The sequence below is a fragment of the Mirounga leonina genome, unplaced genomic scaffold (genome assembly GCF_011800145.1).
Source record: "Mirounga leonina isolate KUSES-001 unplaced genomic scaffold, KU_Mleo_1.0 Mir_91, whole genome shotgun sequence".
Lineage (NCBI taxonomy): Eukaryota > Metazoa > Chordata > Mammalia > Carnivora > Phocidae > Mirounga > Mirounga leonina.
The window spans coordinates 1,892,201-1,910,495 of record NW_023270839.1 but is presented as its reverse complement, the minus strand read 5'-3'; the positions used below and the strand labels follow the sequence as shown (position 1 = coordinate 1,910,495).

The 18,295-nt window shown below is 38.5% G+C and overlaps 1 protein-coding gene across 1 annotated transcript in view; it reads right to left on the bottom strand.

The window, feature by feature from the left end:
• The window catches only part of PRKD1 (protein kinase D1), a 315,285-nt gene that overhangs the window by 11,721 nt on the left and 285,269 nt on the right, over window positions 1–18,295 (bottom strand). The window contains exons 14-16 of the mRNA XM_034993621.1: window positions 10,757–10,918; window positions 10,106–10,204; window positions 8,935–9,202 (exon numbers count right to left, since the gene is read on the bottom strand). Of these exons, the coding sequence (XP_034849512.1) occupies window positions 8,935–9,202; window positions 10,106–10,204; window positions 10,757–10,918 (529 nt within the window). The remainder of the gene's footprint in view (window positions 1–8,934; window positions 9,203–10,105; window positions 10,205–10,756; window positions 10,919–18,295) is intronic.

Below are 18,295 nucleotides of genomic sequence, written 5' to 3'. Positions count from 1 at the left end.
AAAAGTAAACGTAAGTAACTCCAGAATTTCAAGTGGGGATTATTAAACCCCGTGGAAGTTCGAACCCACATAATTCACTTTAGTTTACCAATCGTGATAGAATTTCCTGGGACTCAGTCAAGCCTTTTGAAGCAGTTCACCAGCTCGTCCCCTCACGTCTCCCCCGTGCTGATATGTCTGACAGTGGTGCTAATATGTTGACAAATCAATCTATTCATTAATATTCAGCAGGCTTGCTGGATCTGCAATCCTCATAAACTGTTACAAACAGAGTTTAATTATTAAAATGACAATTGTCTTTCTTTTGTTTCTTACACCATTGGATTTCTGGGTCTCGTCTACCCGAGGCTTATTTTCAACGGGGTTATTTTTTGTTTTGAACAATATGTAGTGCAAGAGGGACCTACAGCTGGTTCCTTTTCATGGTAAAGTGCTACTTCCAACTTAAGTGTTTAGCGTTCTGGAACACTGTTCATTTTGAAAACATACCATGTGGTATTCTTGGTGCTAGGCTTTTATTTAGCTTTGCTTTGTGTTTGTACTGGCTGTATTTTTCATCTTCAATTTCTGGGGGAAAAACACACTTGTGACCAATTTTATTTGAATTAACCACAGTGAATGGTAAAAATTGCTTTTAAAGTAAAATTGGGATGCTTTGATAAATTTAGTGGTATATTATGATAGCTAGTCCATGACTCGAGATGCCATATATTGTACACTGTGCATAAATCTCACCAAAGGACTGAGACTCACTGGAAGAATAAATTACAGCTATGCTTATTAGGGAAAAGAGGAGACAGAAATACTAACCTTGAGGCTAATCGAGTACACAAGTGGAAAAACCCTATGTCACTGGGGCATCATCATGATTTGATCATTCTGAACTGAAGACAAGCTATAGGATTCATAGCAAGGGGTTTCCTCCCCCCTCCCCTTATATGTGGAATGTGAAAGCTTCATGTCAGCTCTTAATTCTTGATAATACCAACTAACCATGTGACTCTGAAGCTGAGCAGTAACAACACAGCAGGTGATTTGAGAGTAGGTGCTTCTTCAGACTTCACCTGTGAATACAGAACATGATCTCTGTCTGCAGGGGGTGGGGGCTCATTGTGAGACGATTTTCAAGGTTGCCTCTGTGTTGATTACTGCCTGCTTGCCTCCCTAATGGCACATAAAGGAATATCAAAACTCAGAAGAAAAAAAAAAATAGTAATTTCTCTGGTGATCTTCACAGTCTATTACTAACCTTCCTCAGATTTACTATGTGTCTCTAATTGAACACATTGATTCAGTTTGATGATGGAAATGTACTTTTTACTCTAATAAATGCTTTCCCATTGCTGCAGGTTTGTCAGAGTTCTGGTGAGATGACTTGCACTGGAACAAATATGATATCTCACTCTATCAGCTATACAATCCACATCACTCAGTTATCTATGTCACTTCCCTTCTTCCTCTAAGAGTAAAATCTTGGGAAAACAAAAGCTGCCTACTAAAGTCATACATAAGAAAGAACAGTTTAAGATGTATGTTATGATTCTGAGCAACTGAAAGAATTTAGGAAAAGAGAATTTGTTTGACTTTCACACTTGAAAATTCTCCTTTGTGTGGACACAGGTTTAGAGAGTGAAGGTTATGTCTTCTTCATCTGCCCAGTCACGATGCAAGGGTTGGTGTTAAGGAAAAGGAAGCATAACCCTCGCTCTTCAGTGAATGATACTTATATATAAAATATTACATATACTGTCTGTGTATTTAAAATTTTAGACATTTTTAGACCAGGCACAGAAGAATTATATAAAAGGTTGTACTCCATTTATTTCTGGAGCATTCTTTCCCCCCTCACACTTTTGTTCATTTTTATTATTTTTTATATATTTTTTTAAGTAGGCTCCATGCCCAGCATGGAGCCCAACATAGCACTTGAACCCACGACCCTGAGATCAAGACCTGAGCTGAGATCAAGAGGCGGGCGCTTAACTGACCGAGCCACCCAGGCGCCCCACTTTGATTATTTTGTAATAAAAGTATTGCATGCACTTGGTAGAAGATCTAAATTAATCAGGAAAAGGAGTTCAAAATGAAAAGTAAAAACCTCACATCTCATTATGAGACCCACTCTCCAGAGATTACCTCTTTTAACTACTTAAAAAAAAAAAAAATTCTTCTGATTTAAACCAGCGCTACTCAGAGGAGGTCCATGGATCACTGTAAATCTGTGAACTGTTTATTGGTCTACAATGAGATAAGTATAGAAAGTAAGACTAAGTCTTTGGAAACTTTTAGAGCAATATGATATTGCTGTCACATTTATTTTATTTTACAAAGTACTGGTCCATATGTTTGGAAATTAAGATAAAATAAAACTGGTCCTTTATCACAGAGTTTGAGAAGAATCACCTTAAAAAAGAAAACAAAACAAACAGATTCCTTTCCATTAAGGACAATGAATCATCTTATTTTTTTCTTGACCTTATTGTCCTCCTTCCCCCAAGTAATGAGATTATCCTAAGTTAATGTACTGGCCACCTTTGTAATTTAGAACAGTGCCTGGCACACAATATGAGATATCTATCACAATACATATACGTAATATTTATTCACAAGTATTAATTCTTAAGATTAAATTATATATTAAATCATACACAGGTAAATTTGTATGACTCTGTCCGTTCACCTAGGCAGAATCTTATATGAACTCTGTGAAAGCTATGGCTCTTAGAGTTCTCTTTACCTCTTCTCTGTTCTCCTCCTTCTCAGGATTGCAGATGTTTCATTATTTACATTCTTTTGCATAAGTATAATAAAGTCAGACATGCTTGGTCTAAAGGTTATCTAAAATTTTAAATTAATATGTGGAATAACTTATATGTAACTATTATGAACTATAAGATTATAATCCCTGCCTCCTATTCCCTATAACCTATAATATAAAATTTCCAAGCCTATGTCCATTCAAAGGAGAATTTTCATGTGTTAAAAGGATTCTCTTATCCCACATTCCTTTAATTGCTCAAAATCATGGCACATGTTAGTTTATTATGTATTGTATATAACTTTATTATACAACTTTCTGTATTTCCTGGAGTTTATATGTTTTCTTTTTTATTCTTCACAAAAGAAACTGGTCAAGAAGTTTTTCTATTCTTACTACTTTCATGACAATGTATATTGAAATACATTTAACATTTGGAAAAAATTACATGTCCTGATATTAAATATCTGATAAAGAAAATGTGAATGCAAAAAGAGGTTGGGAATTAGAGAGGAGTTTTATAGTTTATTTAAATTTAAATTCTGGGAATTTATTTAAAAAGTTTTTTAGAAAAAAAAATTTTAGAGCACTGTTCAGCTGTTAGGTCTTTCAGAGGATCAGGGCTCTGGAGCAGCGTTTTTGGAAGTGTGATCCGTGGACTTTTTACATTCTCAGGGCAGGATTGCAGCTTATGGGGGTGGAGCCTGGGAATCTCCATTTTTAACTAGCTCCTCTGATGAAAGGGTGGCATGCCAAAGTTAAAAAATGCCTGCTACAGACTTAGAGCTAGACTATGACAGGTTGTTTAAAATGAGCCATAATCAAGAAGGTTCTTCGGCAAAATTATTAGAAATCCCTTTCCTTGCAAATATTCCTGTGTTCTATTAGCTAGTTTTTCCATTTCCCATTTCTAAGCCTTACACCCCTGGTATCTACTTCTTAAGTCATAGACAGAGTCTTGTTTGCAATTTTCTGATGTTTTGGCAATGTCCATCCAAGATTTACCCTTATTATTGTACCAGATGTGCCAAACATGGAGAATAGCCTGGTCTATCCCTTGTTCTTTTGGAATTGCTAAAAATGCAATGAAAGGAAGGGCACATTGACACATGATAAAGTAAGGCATCATTTTCCTTAAGTTTCATCTGATTATCTAAAAAATGTTTAAGTGGAAATGGGCTGCTCTTTCCATAAGATAAAGTAAATTTGCCTAATCAAGTATATATTTTAAAACAGGTACACAAGTCCTTTCAAGGAACTGAGAAAGGTCATAGGATGGATGTGTTGAGGGCCAAACTGAACTCAGCATGTGATAAAGCTAGAGGTGGGAGTGAGGCCATGTGTAATCACTGATGGGTAATAATGGATAAATTGGATGATGTCAAATGCCCATCCAGTAGTCACAATGATGAAATGAAACGAGGAAATGAAACAAATACACAACGCTGGCTTAGAATGAACTGTAATGTTCTCAAACTCCCATCTCATGATTACCTCAAGTCTTCTCTTGTGCAATTATTTGTAATATGATTCATTCTGGAGGGTTTTATTGTATACATGCATTCTTATTTAGTTATATTTGTACAACTGTATTTATAATGTGTGTATTTGGTTCTATATATAAATAACTATATATAACTGTAATTAAATATATGTTTAGTTACATATATAACTTTATATAATTATATACATGTGTGGGTATAACTAAATACACATATAAAGACAGATACATAGATCATGTAAAGTGACTGGAAAACAGAAAGTGTTCATATATTTAAGGTACTCTATCTATGTCAATCACTGTGCTAAGCACTTTGCAGTATAATTTCATTTAATACTTAATATAACCCAGTGAATTAGGAATTACTGTCACCATATTTCAGACAAGAAAACTGAGACCTAAGAGAGTAAGTAACTTGGATGGGGTCACCGTTACACTAAGTGGAAGAGCTCTCAACTCAGGTCATTATCACAACATGATCTTGTTTCCCTGTATTTTAAGACATTATTGAAAATTGTGTTGCTACTGTAGCTCTAAGCTGGTGAAAGCATATTAAAATTTAATGTGACAGCATGGCAAAATCCATTAGAAGGATAATCAAGAGGCTGTAAATGTAGTAGATAAGAGCATCTACCTTGGAGCCAGCTGACAGGATTTGCACCCTGGCCCCACTCAGGCAAATCACTTAACCCTCTGTGTCTATACCACTTCGTCTTTCAAATGGAAACAATTATAGTATCTACTCAAAGGCTGGGGATGATTAAATGAGTTCATATATGTAAAGTGCTTGGCTATAATGCAAATGTCGTAGAAGTGTTAGCCACTATTATTTTTTTCTTTGAAAGTTTAATTTTATTATCTCCCTTGTACCTGTAACATTTGGTGAGTTAAGTTTTCCTCAAATTTTTTCTCATTTTTCAAATCATACCTTGATTCACAAAAAAATCTATTTTTATAATGGACATCTGTTAATGCTTTTGTGTTTGTTTTTAGCCTACTATCCTTTCCCTGCAGGAGCTTACTCTCCAAACTGGAGAGGCTCTCCATCATCCATATGGCCAATCAAAGCCACACTCCTGTGGTGACAATGGGATTGTTCCCAGGGTATTACAGGATTTAAGCAGAGCCAATCAGTGCCCCTTTTAGAGACTCTATGGCTACTGAGAGATAATTATTCTTCCACTCTGAGATCATGTACAATGAGTAGCATGTAAAGCCTGGGGCTGCCGGGGATCACTTGGCATCACATGAAGAGTCACCTGAGAAGGAAGCCATCATAAAGTAAAGCGGAGATGATGAGAGATGGAGAAATAGGACACTTGAACCACCGGATCCAAAGAGACGAGGTTCATCTTTTCGACTTCCCAGTTGTGTGAGTCAATAAATTATCTTCTGCTTAAGTTAGTTATAGGTTTCTATTATTTGCATACAAGAGTCCTGATTAATTAATTCACTGCTAAATTATTAGTAAGCACATCTCCAGAATGCTAGTACTCGGCTTATTCTATCATCATAGCAAAAATAATGAATGAGTTTAAAATATTCTCTATAGGGTCCTAAACATCAACCCATAAGAAAGAAGCACCCTTTCATGTACAACAATGTATGATATAAAGAATGGAGGCAAATAATTTCAAATCCAAGTCCTGCCACTGTGTGACTTTAGGCAAGGCACTTAACCTTTCCGGTTTCTGTCTATTACAGAGACTAAAACAAGTTACATATTGGAGGATTGTTGGGAGGTTCAAGTGGCACAATGATAACTCCAGCACTCCAATACATAGTATTATATTGTATCAGGTACATTTCTATACTAACAGAAAAAAATGCATGACCCAGGAATTTTTTTCATTCTGACCCATCTATGTATGCTACAAGGACCCTACAACTTTCTTTTTTCTTTTGCGTTTTCATGCCAAGAAAAAAAAAATACAACTACAAATATGTCTGAAGAATCCTTGGGAAACATGCACATCAGTTTGCATATAATTTCTAAAATTATACAATCAATTCTTGGTTACCCGCCAGAGCAATTGCTTAGAGCTTAGTGTTCTAGCCTCCTCCTAAATCAAAATCCTTGGTTCACCCCACACCTGCCTTTGTAGATGCTTTTCACATCCTTTATTTCATTCAGTCTCTGTTACAACCTCATTATGTAGGCAGGAACCAAAGCTCAAAGAAGGTTAAGTGATGGCTAATGAGAATGGCAGATAGGATGATAAACCCAACTGCTTGACTACTGTTCCTTACCTTTGATTTTAGAGTCACTGAGGTGCTTAGATTTTTATTTCCTTGTATCCGGATGGTAGTCTGGTGTGGTTTAAAGTATACTGTGACTAAAAATTCACTAATATCAGTTGTGACCATCCTTTACCAATACTAGCTTGCTTGTGTATTTATCAGCTCCTATGTGATTAAAATTATGTCGTACCAGCCCGTTATTACTTTTCATGAGGGAATTATTTGTTCTCAACAAGATAGTGGGATAGACTCCAGGCCAGTAACTACTTCTGTAACACTCCAGCTAATATTAGGACATCTTCAACTAACTTCTTTATATTTGACTATTAGTTCTGTTCATACACCAGCAGCTAGGTAACTCATTTGCCATCCAGAGCCTCAACTGGCAGGCAGTGACAGCTCTTGTGCTTCATAGGCCAGGATGAGTCGGAAGAAGATACTGAGGAGAGAGGCCAGTTAGTTCCCAACTGATACCTGAGTCATTTAGAAAAGTGAGGGGCTATCTGAGCTGGCCTCCACTTCACTTTGTCTGAGTGGTAGGAAATTTTTAGCACTTAGAAATACGTACAGCAAGTCAAATATGTACTTCCTGGTCAAATATAAATGCCTTTTTAAATTTCCCATGTAATTCTCTTTCTGAAATGCTACATCTCTTTCTTTGCAAATTTTGTGCACACACATATATGGGGTTTCCCAACTACAGTTCCTTGAGGCATTAATATTTAGGTCTCTGGTCTCTACTATCAGTGATAATTAAACATTCACAGTCTGTGACTGTTCGATTCCGGCCTCAGTAGGCTGTATCAACACGGCTAGGCCAGCACATTTCCACGGTACCAGAGAGAGGGCATCATTTATTCCACTACTCCAAGAAAAAGATTTTAAAATGTGGAGGCTATTTTCCCAATGTCCTATTCCTGCATAACAGGAAAATGTGACTGGCTTCAGAGGTATTCCCAATTTACACTGCGGTAACAATATCAAGTCATTTTACTGGATTTCTGGACTGCAGGTATCAAGCATAATGGTTAACCGTATTTAAAGGTAGTGTTTCCTAACAAGGATACTGGTCACGAGGTTATTTGATAATTCCACCTTTCTGCCTTCTGGAATGGAAACATAATGATACTTTTGCTTTTTGTCTCTGTTAAATTATCCTAAATATTTCATTAGTGCTTTGGCTACATGATAGTTCTTTTGTAGGTCACAGATTCCTTTAAGATATATCCATCCAGCTATGATTTACAACTAATTAGAGGATGTTAAAGGTTGTTGCTAATAGTAACTCAAAGCCCTGATAATGGATAGCTCTTGCCATTTAATACCAACAGTAGTCTAAGAACTTAATTACCTCAGGCAGTTTATCTACATTCTTTTCCAATTTCTACATCATCACATTCAGTAACAGGTATTGAACAGATGTTTATCTATGACTGTATTTGCCTTTTTAAGTGGCGAAAAATCTGAACAAACTTAGAACTAGACATGGCCTAAAAACTAAAGAAGGACCGGTCATTAACCGGTGGTGGTTAAAGAATGTATGCGCAGATTGTCTGGGTATAAATTCTGGCTCTGCCACTTACTAGCTCTGTGATTTTGGCCTGTGGTGTCCCTTCTTTTGCCTCAGTGCTCTTACCTGAAACCCAGGTGTAACAGTAAAACTTATCTTACAGGGTTGTTGTGAGAATTAAAGAAACTCCAAAGTACGTTCATCGGGTTATTCTATTCCGCAGCACTGGGTGTGCCATTTTCTCTGCCCTGATTGCCCCTCCCACTTTTAAAACTCTTTCTAAGAAGAAGGAAAGTTTTTTTTTAAGAGTTTAACTTTAAATAATGCAGCACTGCCAAGGCAATCTATCCTAAAGAAATCAATCAGAGATACACATAGAAATTATATATAAGGATCAAATAGGAACAACCTAAAAATATAATACCAGGGAAATCGCTAAAGAAAATACCATATATATTCTAACGTCACACGAAGGAAATCAGCACACAAAGAACTGGCATACTAATATATAATATGATAATTAAAATATCACTATCATCATAAAGTTCGTGTGTCCCTAATAAAGTGCTTAATACAGAAACAGGCATATGGTTAGTAAAGATTACTCTTAAAAGAGATTAGCTGTTTCCATTACATCAACGTTTACAAGTTCTAAGGCAATATGCCAAAATAATAACAATTTCTTTTTGTTTCAGTTGTCTCTTAACATGTATCACTCAATTTCTCTATAAAATATGGACATTTCATCAGAAGATGTTTCGGTCTCCATTTCCTTTACTCCTTCCTAATCCAACCTAACCACTTGTGCCCCTACTCCAGTGGACAATTCGCAATGAACATTTATCAATTTAATAATTCACAATTGAATTAATAGTATAACATTTAAGCATTAAGCCATTATCATTTTTGAGTGGGAGATAGTACCTTCGTGAGAGATTTCCTTCCAGGGATTTGGTGGATACATGAAAGCTGCATTCTGGATTTGGTCATGTATGTCTTCATCTTCATTGAACGGGAACGTACCACTTAGGCTTACATAGATGATGACTCCAACAGACCACATGTCTAGAGAGCGGTTATAGCCCTTGTTCCTTAAGACCTCAGGAGCCAGGTAAGCTGGGGTGCCCACCACTGACCTCCGGAAAGACTTTTCTCCAATGATCCGGGCAAAACCAAAGTCGCAAAGTTTCACCTGTTGGTAATAGATGTTTGCAGAAACGGTAAGGTCACAAATGGTGTGTCTGTGTGTGTCTTAGCCCAGGTCTGTCAACGACAATTAGAATACTTCACATATATTGTATAGATTTCTCGTGCATGATAGAAGTAATAGCTATTTTCCATTTTATATATTTGAAGACAGTGGTGAAACGCTGGTACAAAAGTATATTTTCATTCCTGAAAAAATCATCTAAACATTCATCCTTCCTTCCCCCCAACACAAAACTGAGAGATAAATGTGAAAATATGTATACTCAGAAGTGGGTAATACTTTTACAAGGCAGAAAAACCTCATGCAAATCTGGAATGCAAGGGCTTATTATAAGTAAAGGTTGAAGGATCAGCATAGAGACCTGTCATATTACCTACGATGATCCTCAAAATCAGCTCTGCTTGGGAACCTAGACAGAACCTGAAGAGGTCAGGGAAGCAAGGCGGATAGCCGCCTTAGGTCACTTCGGATAGCAGATTCCCTGGGGAGACGTGCAGTTTTCCATCCTCTGAGTTGAGGAAAAGCAGAAACGTTTGCCCTTGCCCCTCAGAACAACACTGAACTTCACCGTCCCTGGGACTCTTCAGTGTTCTCCTCCCTCCCTGGCCAGTGTTTTCAGCACTGCCTGGGGCTGCCAGTGTCCCAGGCTCTGTCTACACTACCAGCTGAACAAGCACAATGAGGAGGCTCTGCACGTGTTGCACTCAGGCAGGCTGAACTGAGAAGCCAGAGTAACAAAGCTGCAGTCCCCAAGATCGAAGAAGGAGACAAATGGATGAAAACGAACAGGTAAAACATGAAACAAATAAAGCTTTTGAGGAAAAAATCCTGCAGGGGAGCCGGCTGCCATCAGCTGGCTTTGCCGAGAGAGGCTTTCATACTTGCCTGGGGGAAAGGATCTGCCGATGCCAGCAACACGTTTTCTGGTTTGAGGTCACAGTGAACGATATTTTTAAAGTGAAGATGCCGCAAAGCCACAAGTATCTAGAGACAAGAAAATCATCAAAATAATCTTATTTTGGTCTATGAGTTTATTTCTAAATGTCTTCTACTGGGACATAAATTGGAAGGGCCACGAGAAAACCCACAATGAACAGTTAAGCCTCTTTACACCAAGACGCTGAAATGAGCTCAATTCACAGGGCAGGTTTCTAAGGAAACGAGAGCAGAAAGAGTAGCATATGATGGTATTGATACAGCAACCAAGACAGGTGTAGATAACAGATGTCAGTAATATCTTCCAGGGAGACCCATTCTTGAATAGTTTCAAAGAACCAGGACTCAGTCACTGTGCAATTGAAAGTTTCATGAGTAGTTTTAATACATGGGCCCACAGACGCATGACTCACTTGGTATGCTGGACTCTGGAAACCACAGATAGAAACGAAATAATACAACAAGCCCCCACCACCTTTCCAAGTGTAAGTCAGACTTGGGACTCAGGGACTAAACAAGGCTAGGAAGCTGCAGTAAAACAGTGATAACATTTGATATTGAATATTATCTTTTTTTTTCTGTCTCTAATTGATTTCTTACCTGAGTAATTAAAAACTTCGTTATGTGCTCTGGCAACCTGCCCTTTTCACTTGACAAGATCATCTCCAGCATGTCTCCATGGAGTTTTTCCATAACAACAAACACTCTTTCAGGCGTCTCAAACATACACTCCAAATTTACAACACCAGGGTGATGAAGGTTCTATTAAAGATAAATAAAGCACTTGAAGAAAATGAGTTTTTTGATACTGTTTGGCAAGCTCACTGATTATATAAAACTGTTCAAGCTTAAAGCTATGGAGAAACCTACACTTCAGATTTTTAACATTTCTAAATTCCACATGTGCTGCCTTATATTTTTGAAATTATAATGTCTCCAAGAAATATATCTTTACTTTCTATGCAGAGTGAAATTATTTTTTTCTATGCTGAAAAACCTAAGTTCCAGCACAGTGAATTGCTAATTAGGTTTTAATTAGAATGCCATATTGAGAAATCTGTAATTTCTCAGGATCATCTCCAATATTAAGCATACCACCCTAAATAAGCATACTAGGCCATCTCTACACACTTGATAGAAAGTTAATGTAGACAAGATGAAATCTGTACTTGCAGCGCATCAGATGGCACTGAGGAAGCACATGAGTCAAAACCTTTTGGAATTGTTCTGCTAAGAGAAGCTGCAGTAGTTGCTACCAACGCTCCTATACAGAGTGAAGATTGCCAGGAAAACAGCAAAAAAAAAAAAAAAAAAAATTATTGAGCCCATGTTTTGTTCGGTACCCATGCCACGTGATAGTCCTGCGTGGTTCTCAAGCACTCAATAAATATTTCCACAATAAAGCAATGGCTAATGAGAGGATGCATTCGGCTTGACATGTTAATTGTCACATATGTCAAGTAAAATTACTCTTAACATTAGATGGACCCTTGTGAGGATGCTTCAGTCTGAATGTTGCTGTGGGGTCATCAACAAAGCCTTCGATCATCTGACCTTTATTTTATTTTTCTTCTGTGCGCAACAACAAAAAATCCTAACATTAAAAGAACTATTATACATTCCTGGGGCGCCTGGGTGGCTCAGTTGATTAAGCCACTGCCTTCGGCTCAGGTCATGATCCTGGAGTCCCGGGATCGAGTCCTGCATCGGGCTCCCTGCTCGGCGGGGAGTCTGCTTCTCCCTCTGACCCTCCCCCCTCTCATGTGCTTTCTCTCTCTCATTCTCTCTCTCCCAAATAAATAAATAAAATCTTTAGAAAAAAAATAATAAAAAAAAATAAAAGAACTATTATACATTCCACTTACATTTCAGCGAGAAACAGAAAAAAAAAAAAATCACCATGAACACAAACTACCTAAAGAAAAAATCAGGCACTAACTGAAATGTACTAACAGCTGGACAGAGAAAAAAAAATAAATGATTTTAGAAAAAAAATTCTCCTTCAGAGATAAAAGTGCACGTAAAACGAAATTTTCACAAACTTCTTGAAACCTGAGACGGCTCGCTCTTTAGACTTCACAGATGGGTACTGGCTGGTGAGTAGCAGAAGGGATCGCAGGTGAGTTCTGCACGGTTGTCATCCTCCCTCTGCCCACGGACAAGGAGAGTCTGGCGTGAACTGGATACGGAGCCTGACCAAAGCTCCCATGATGATAACCCGTCTCTCAGGACTCCCTGCCCGTACCTGGGCCATGCTGATTCTGCCTCAGACACCTGATGGGTCTTTTTGATTTTGGTGCCTTGATGCCCAATCCTGTACCATTAATGTGGTCAGGAAAGAGCAAGTTTCTGAACGTGGTCTGAACAGATGTCTACACTTCTACCCCAAAGCCTTTCACCTCCAGAGGGCTGGAGTCACTGTTCTTGAAATTGTCACACTGTTGGGCGCCTGGGTGGCTCAGATGGTTAAGCGTCTGCCTTCGGCTCAGGTCATGATCCCAGGGTCCTGGGATCGAGTCCCACATCGGGCTCCCTGCTCCTTGGGAGCCTGCTTCTCCCTCTGCCTCTCTCTCTGTCTCTCATGAATAAATAAATAAATAAATCTTTAAAAAAAAAAATTGTCACACTGTTAACTGGTCAAAACTGTCTACTTCAGGATAGACTAAGCCTCTAGCTTCAGAGCTGAAGTACATGGAGAGGGAGTGAGATGAACAAAACTACTACTTTATTTGTCCTGACTGGCTACAAATAATACCGGACAGCTGCTGGGCTTTGACCATTGTGGGGGTGCCAGATCGTTAGGTGGGAGACGCTAATGAAGGACTCTGTGAGTCCATTTGATATGCAGTATGGAGGACCAGTGATAGCATGGCTCGTACCTGAACCCATGCCCAGGCTGTCACATGGTCTTGAATCCCCTTCCTGGATCCAGGAGCCACACCGAGTAGAAAGCCTACCAGCCCCTGGGGTATCCAGGCATCTCAGCTGCCCTCTTTTAAATCAATGATGACAGGAAAGGATTTAAGAATGACATGAGAGTCCTGCCTGAGTTACGATTCTCCTGCAACAAGTCCACTGTGAAATGTGCTAAGTGTACCTTCCTCTTTGAGTATCTTCTGAACTGATTCTTTTTTCTATTTACTCTAACTTTAAGCATTTAAGCAATATTCTGGAGAGTTTGGCTTTCTTTCTTTTTTTTTTTAATATTTTATTTATTCATTTGAGAGAGAGAGAGACAGAGCACAAGCAGGGGAAGAGGCAGAGGGAGAGGGAGAAGCAGACTTCCCGCTGAGCTGGGAGCCTGACACGGGGCTCGATCCCAGGACCCCAAGATCATGACCTGAGCGGAAGTCAGACGCTTAACCGACTGAGCCATGTAGGTGCCCCGAGTTTGGCTTTCTTAAATGACCAAGGCCTTGTTGACTGAGTGGGGAGCAGCAACGATGAATAGGAAAGCAGGAGACAGACAGAAGAAGGTAGCAATGCAAGGGGTCTCCCGCGTAGACCTAGGAAAAACTGGAGTGTGAAGAAGATCAATGAAAAGGAGGCTCAGGAAGTGCAGGGGAGAACAGAAGTGGTGCTGCTTCTGTACCCTGTCTTGGGCTATGAAGGGTGGGGAAGAAGAGGGAGTCAGGAAATGGCCAGGAAGCTCTCCTACCTAAATTAATCCAAATATATATGCAATGTTGATTCTCATGTGCTTCTACTGGCATTCCTCTATGTGAGTGAAGTCTTAAAAGTACTAACATCCTGTGTCAGTATTTCTTTTTTCCTATTCCCTATTCTACAACATGACTTAAGGAGCTCCTATATGAGGCGAGGACTTAAATGGGTTTATCTATTTGGTGTATTCCCAGAATGTTCTAGGCCAAAAGTATGGAACAGATTAATGAGATTATTCACTGTCAACTATCTTGTGCCATGTTCACTGTAAACTCTGAAGCATTCTAAAATGTCCCCTACTAACATCTTTATGAAAGGATAAGGGGAAAGTTTGCTATTTTTAATAAGGGACTTTGAATATAGTTAGGTATATAGATTTATAAAAAATTCAGTAAAAGCATTGAACTAAAAGTCATGTATACACAACTGGTAAAAAGATGTTTTAGAAAAGTTTAGACTAATATGTTTGCTGCACGTGGCCCTTGCTCTTATAAAAACGTTTATGCTTTTCTAGGTTTGCTAAAGAATACACTGAGTGGGGGGCACCTGGGTGACTCAGTTGGCTAAGCAGCTGCCTTCAGCTCAGGTCATGATCCCAGGGTCCTGGGATCGAGCCCCGCATCGGGCTCCCTGCTCAGCGGAGAGCCTGCTTCTCCCTCTCCCTCTGCCTGCCACTCTGCCTACTTGTGCTGTCTCTCTGTCAAATAGATAAATAAAAGATAGCTTTAAAAAAAAAAATCCTTTCCAGATTCCTTTAAAAAAAAAAAAAAAGAATACACTGAGTGGTAGTTGAAAGATTTTTCCAAGAGAAAAATGACTTTTTTTTTTTCCGGCAGAGCTGATATATAACAAATTGACATTTTTAAAGTTTATCATGTGTAGTTGAGACAAGGCTATCACAGATGCTTACTCACGAGCTGTATTTTTTGCATTGACCCAAATGACCAAACTTGTTTTTATATTTGACAGTAACAAAAGAAAAGAGAATAGAAAGAATCATGCCTTATTTATCCATATTCTCCATACTATACTGATGAATACTTCTTTACCCTAGAGAAGATAGTATTTGGAGACTGGAAATAAAAAAAAAAAAATTCAAGGCCTTATTTTCTATTATAATTCATATTACCTTTTTAATTCCTTAAGGGTAACTCTAAGATAAGCTTCAACCCAAGCGGTCCATGTGACTTGTTCACAATTTTACTCTTCTATATAAAATATGAAATAGCTTTTCAACTTTTCCTACTAATGTCCAAAGTAACTGAATTAACTGAAAAGTGGCTTGATGACCACAACACTATGGCAGACTAGTGTTCAGAAGGAATTGTGCTAACTTCTCAGGCCTGCCTCAGGAACTCAGATAATAAATTTCATGGCAGAGTAATCTACTCCTGGACTCTCTGGCCATCTGTTCGTTACATTTAAGCAACTTAATTTTCAGGAAATGAAACATTTGGTCAAGTACAGGAAAGAATAGTGTCCATTCACACTTCACAGATTGATGACATATCCACAGGGTGAATATAAATTATTCTGAAGTCTGGAGGAAATACCATTTGGAGATCAAGACAAAAATTTTCCTGATTCAAGTTGCCTAGAAAATCCTTATGTAATTAATGGAAACTAGTCACTAAAAGCAAAAGCTTTTATAAAGGTTACAATATTTTATCTGAAAAAAAAAAAGAAATAAGAATTTAACTAATCCACATTTTTAGTGAATGCATACATTCTATTTATATTTTTTGGATTCATGTTAAGCAATATTTCATTAGTACTTGTATTCTTTAATTCTAATAGTGTTGCTTTATTTTAATACTCAACTCTGAAGTCCAGTATTCATTCCATATATTTAGCTGTGATAAGTTAAAGGTGTCATGTTTTCCCATTCTTTATTCTGCCTTCAGGATTATTATACTCAAACATATGAGAGGTAGGAAAAGAGGAGACTTAGAATCAACATATCTTTTTAACAGGTTATTTAGGAGCAATATAGCCTTAATATGGGGACTTCTGACTACTTTTCTATCAAACACCTGAATGATTTGGTTCATACTGAGACAGAAAGAAATAAATTTAACAATGATGAGTCCAAGGTCTAAATTCTACATGGCATGCAGAACAGAAGGAAGAATATTCCATTACACAGTGGTATTGGTGGGGACATGAGGTGCCTTTCTCAGAAGTAAAGCATTGTGGCAATGGCTTTGTTGATCCTCATTACTGCCCGTTTGCCAGGGTTGAGAGAAAAGCACACCTTCTTATCTATTTTCCAATCACATTCTCTTAAAATTTATACTCATTTAAGGACCCTCGAAATCACCATCATCTGATGCCTTATAAAGGGGAAAAAGCATGTAATTCCTGGAGAGATGCAACAAAAGTCAATGTAGAAAGCAGATGATTATAAGAAGACTCAGTAAAGATAATACCAAAATTGATAAGGGAAGCTCAGCTATCTCTCCTAAATTCCAGAATCTTATATCCAAGTGTCTTTTTTCATGTAAATGAATGATGCCAACATTGGGATCAGTGTCTTTCCATACAAACTTACTCTTGTGGTGGTGTTTCCGCTCTTGGTAAATGCCCTGCCATCTGGGTCAGAAACCTGAGAGTCATCCTAAACATTCCCTTCCCTCTCACTTCTAACAACCAGTTGGTCTCTGAAAGTTTTAGAGCTCATCCCCTTAATTTCTCTCACACTGAGAATTTCTCTCACATCCTCAACCATCAATGCCTTAGTTTGAGCCTTATCTCTTTCCTAGGGATGGGCCACAGCCTCCCAAGTGATCTCCTCTTAGGTTTTGCTCTCCTCCAGCCCACTCCTCAAAGGGCTGCCACTGTGATTGTGATTATTCCATCTTACTTCCAGTTCATAAGGGAATCACCACTAGCTTGAGGAGGAGATGTACCCTGTTAGCGTGGCACACAGGACCCTTCACCATCAACTACTTATCCTCCCCACACCCCAATATTTCCCCATCTTTTCTTCTTCTCCTACATATCTACCCTTCTCTCTAGCCACAGTAAACTATTTTCAGAACAAGTATCACTCTCTCTCTCCTTTCTACACTTTCACACATACTTTCTCTCAGCCTGAACCAGACCATTTTGCCTGGTCTGAATATTTAGCGGTCAGGCAGCTTTCATTGACTCCCATAGTCTGACTTGGGTGTCTCTCCACCCTCTTTCCTCAATCCTTGATAAATGCTCTTTCAGAAAAGTTAACATGTCATACTCAGTTACTGGTGAACCTGTGTGTCTTATCTACAAGTCTATAAGCTCCATAAGGCCTATATTTTATGTTATATTCCTAGTCAGTATAAGCCTAGTGCCTGGTACATATTAAATGTCCCATGCAAATTTGTTAATTTGATTGAAAGACAAATTCCTGTATCTCCTTACGTTTTAGTATGTAGATAACATTCTTTAGGATTTAAATTATTTTACTGAAGAGATGATAACGCATGTCTGACATATTTGGTCAGCACATTTTGCACTGGATATGGTCTATGCTGGTATCTTCTCTTCATATAAGAATACAGTACATGAATTTTTCATTGTAAGTTCACTTGAATCTGCTAGTAAGCAATCTCAGGATTCTGATGATGACTAATATCAGAGATGCTGCCACTAGTGTGAGTTGAAAAATGATTTTCTGAAGTCTCAGGGGAATGACAAAGACCTCCTAGTGGTTTCTGGGCACCACTCCTTCAAAACATACAAGTTCTGGCCACTGCCCTGGTAAATACTTCAGCATCTTTGGTAGGAAGAAACCCATAATTTTCCTGCTATTTGGGTGATTTGTATTTATTTTATATCTAGTTCTCAATAAGGAGCTATTCATAGTTTCAGCTCATTCTCAAAGGCTACTAAGCAAGAGTTATCAGCAAGAGAAGCAAAGCAGCAGTTGCTGAAGGCCACCGTCAGTATATTCCTTCTAAATTATCCCTTTCCTTCCATGCCACCACCACCGCCCCCCCCCCCACTGTACATGAGTTATGAAAACCTAATTCCTAGGATTTCATTACTGTCCTGAGGATGAGAAATAAAGCAATGAAAAATGGGCTTTTCAGATAATAAGGGTCACCGTACTTCTGCCTTCTTGTGTACTCCCTTGGGACTCCCTTCTCTTTCTCCATTTTTGCTTTAGCCCAGAGCAGGCATGACTACAAGGAAAGTCTCAAGGTGTGGAACAGAATTTCAGGAGCACAGTACCTAGAGACAGAATGCCAGAGTGTACTGGAGCTCTGCACTTCCCAGCTCGACTTCCATTTCTTTGTACGTAAAATGGCATAAGAATAATGTGTCTAACGATGGACTCTGAAAAACAAACTGAGGGTTCTAGAGGGGAGGGGGGTGGGAGGATGGGTTAGCCTGGTGATGGGTATTAAAGAGGGCACGTACTGCATGGAGTACTGGGTGTTATGCACAAACAATGAATCATGGAACACTACATCTAAAACTAATGATGTAATG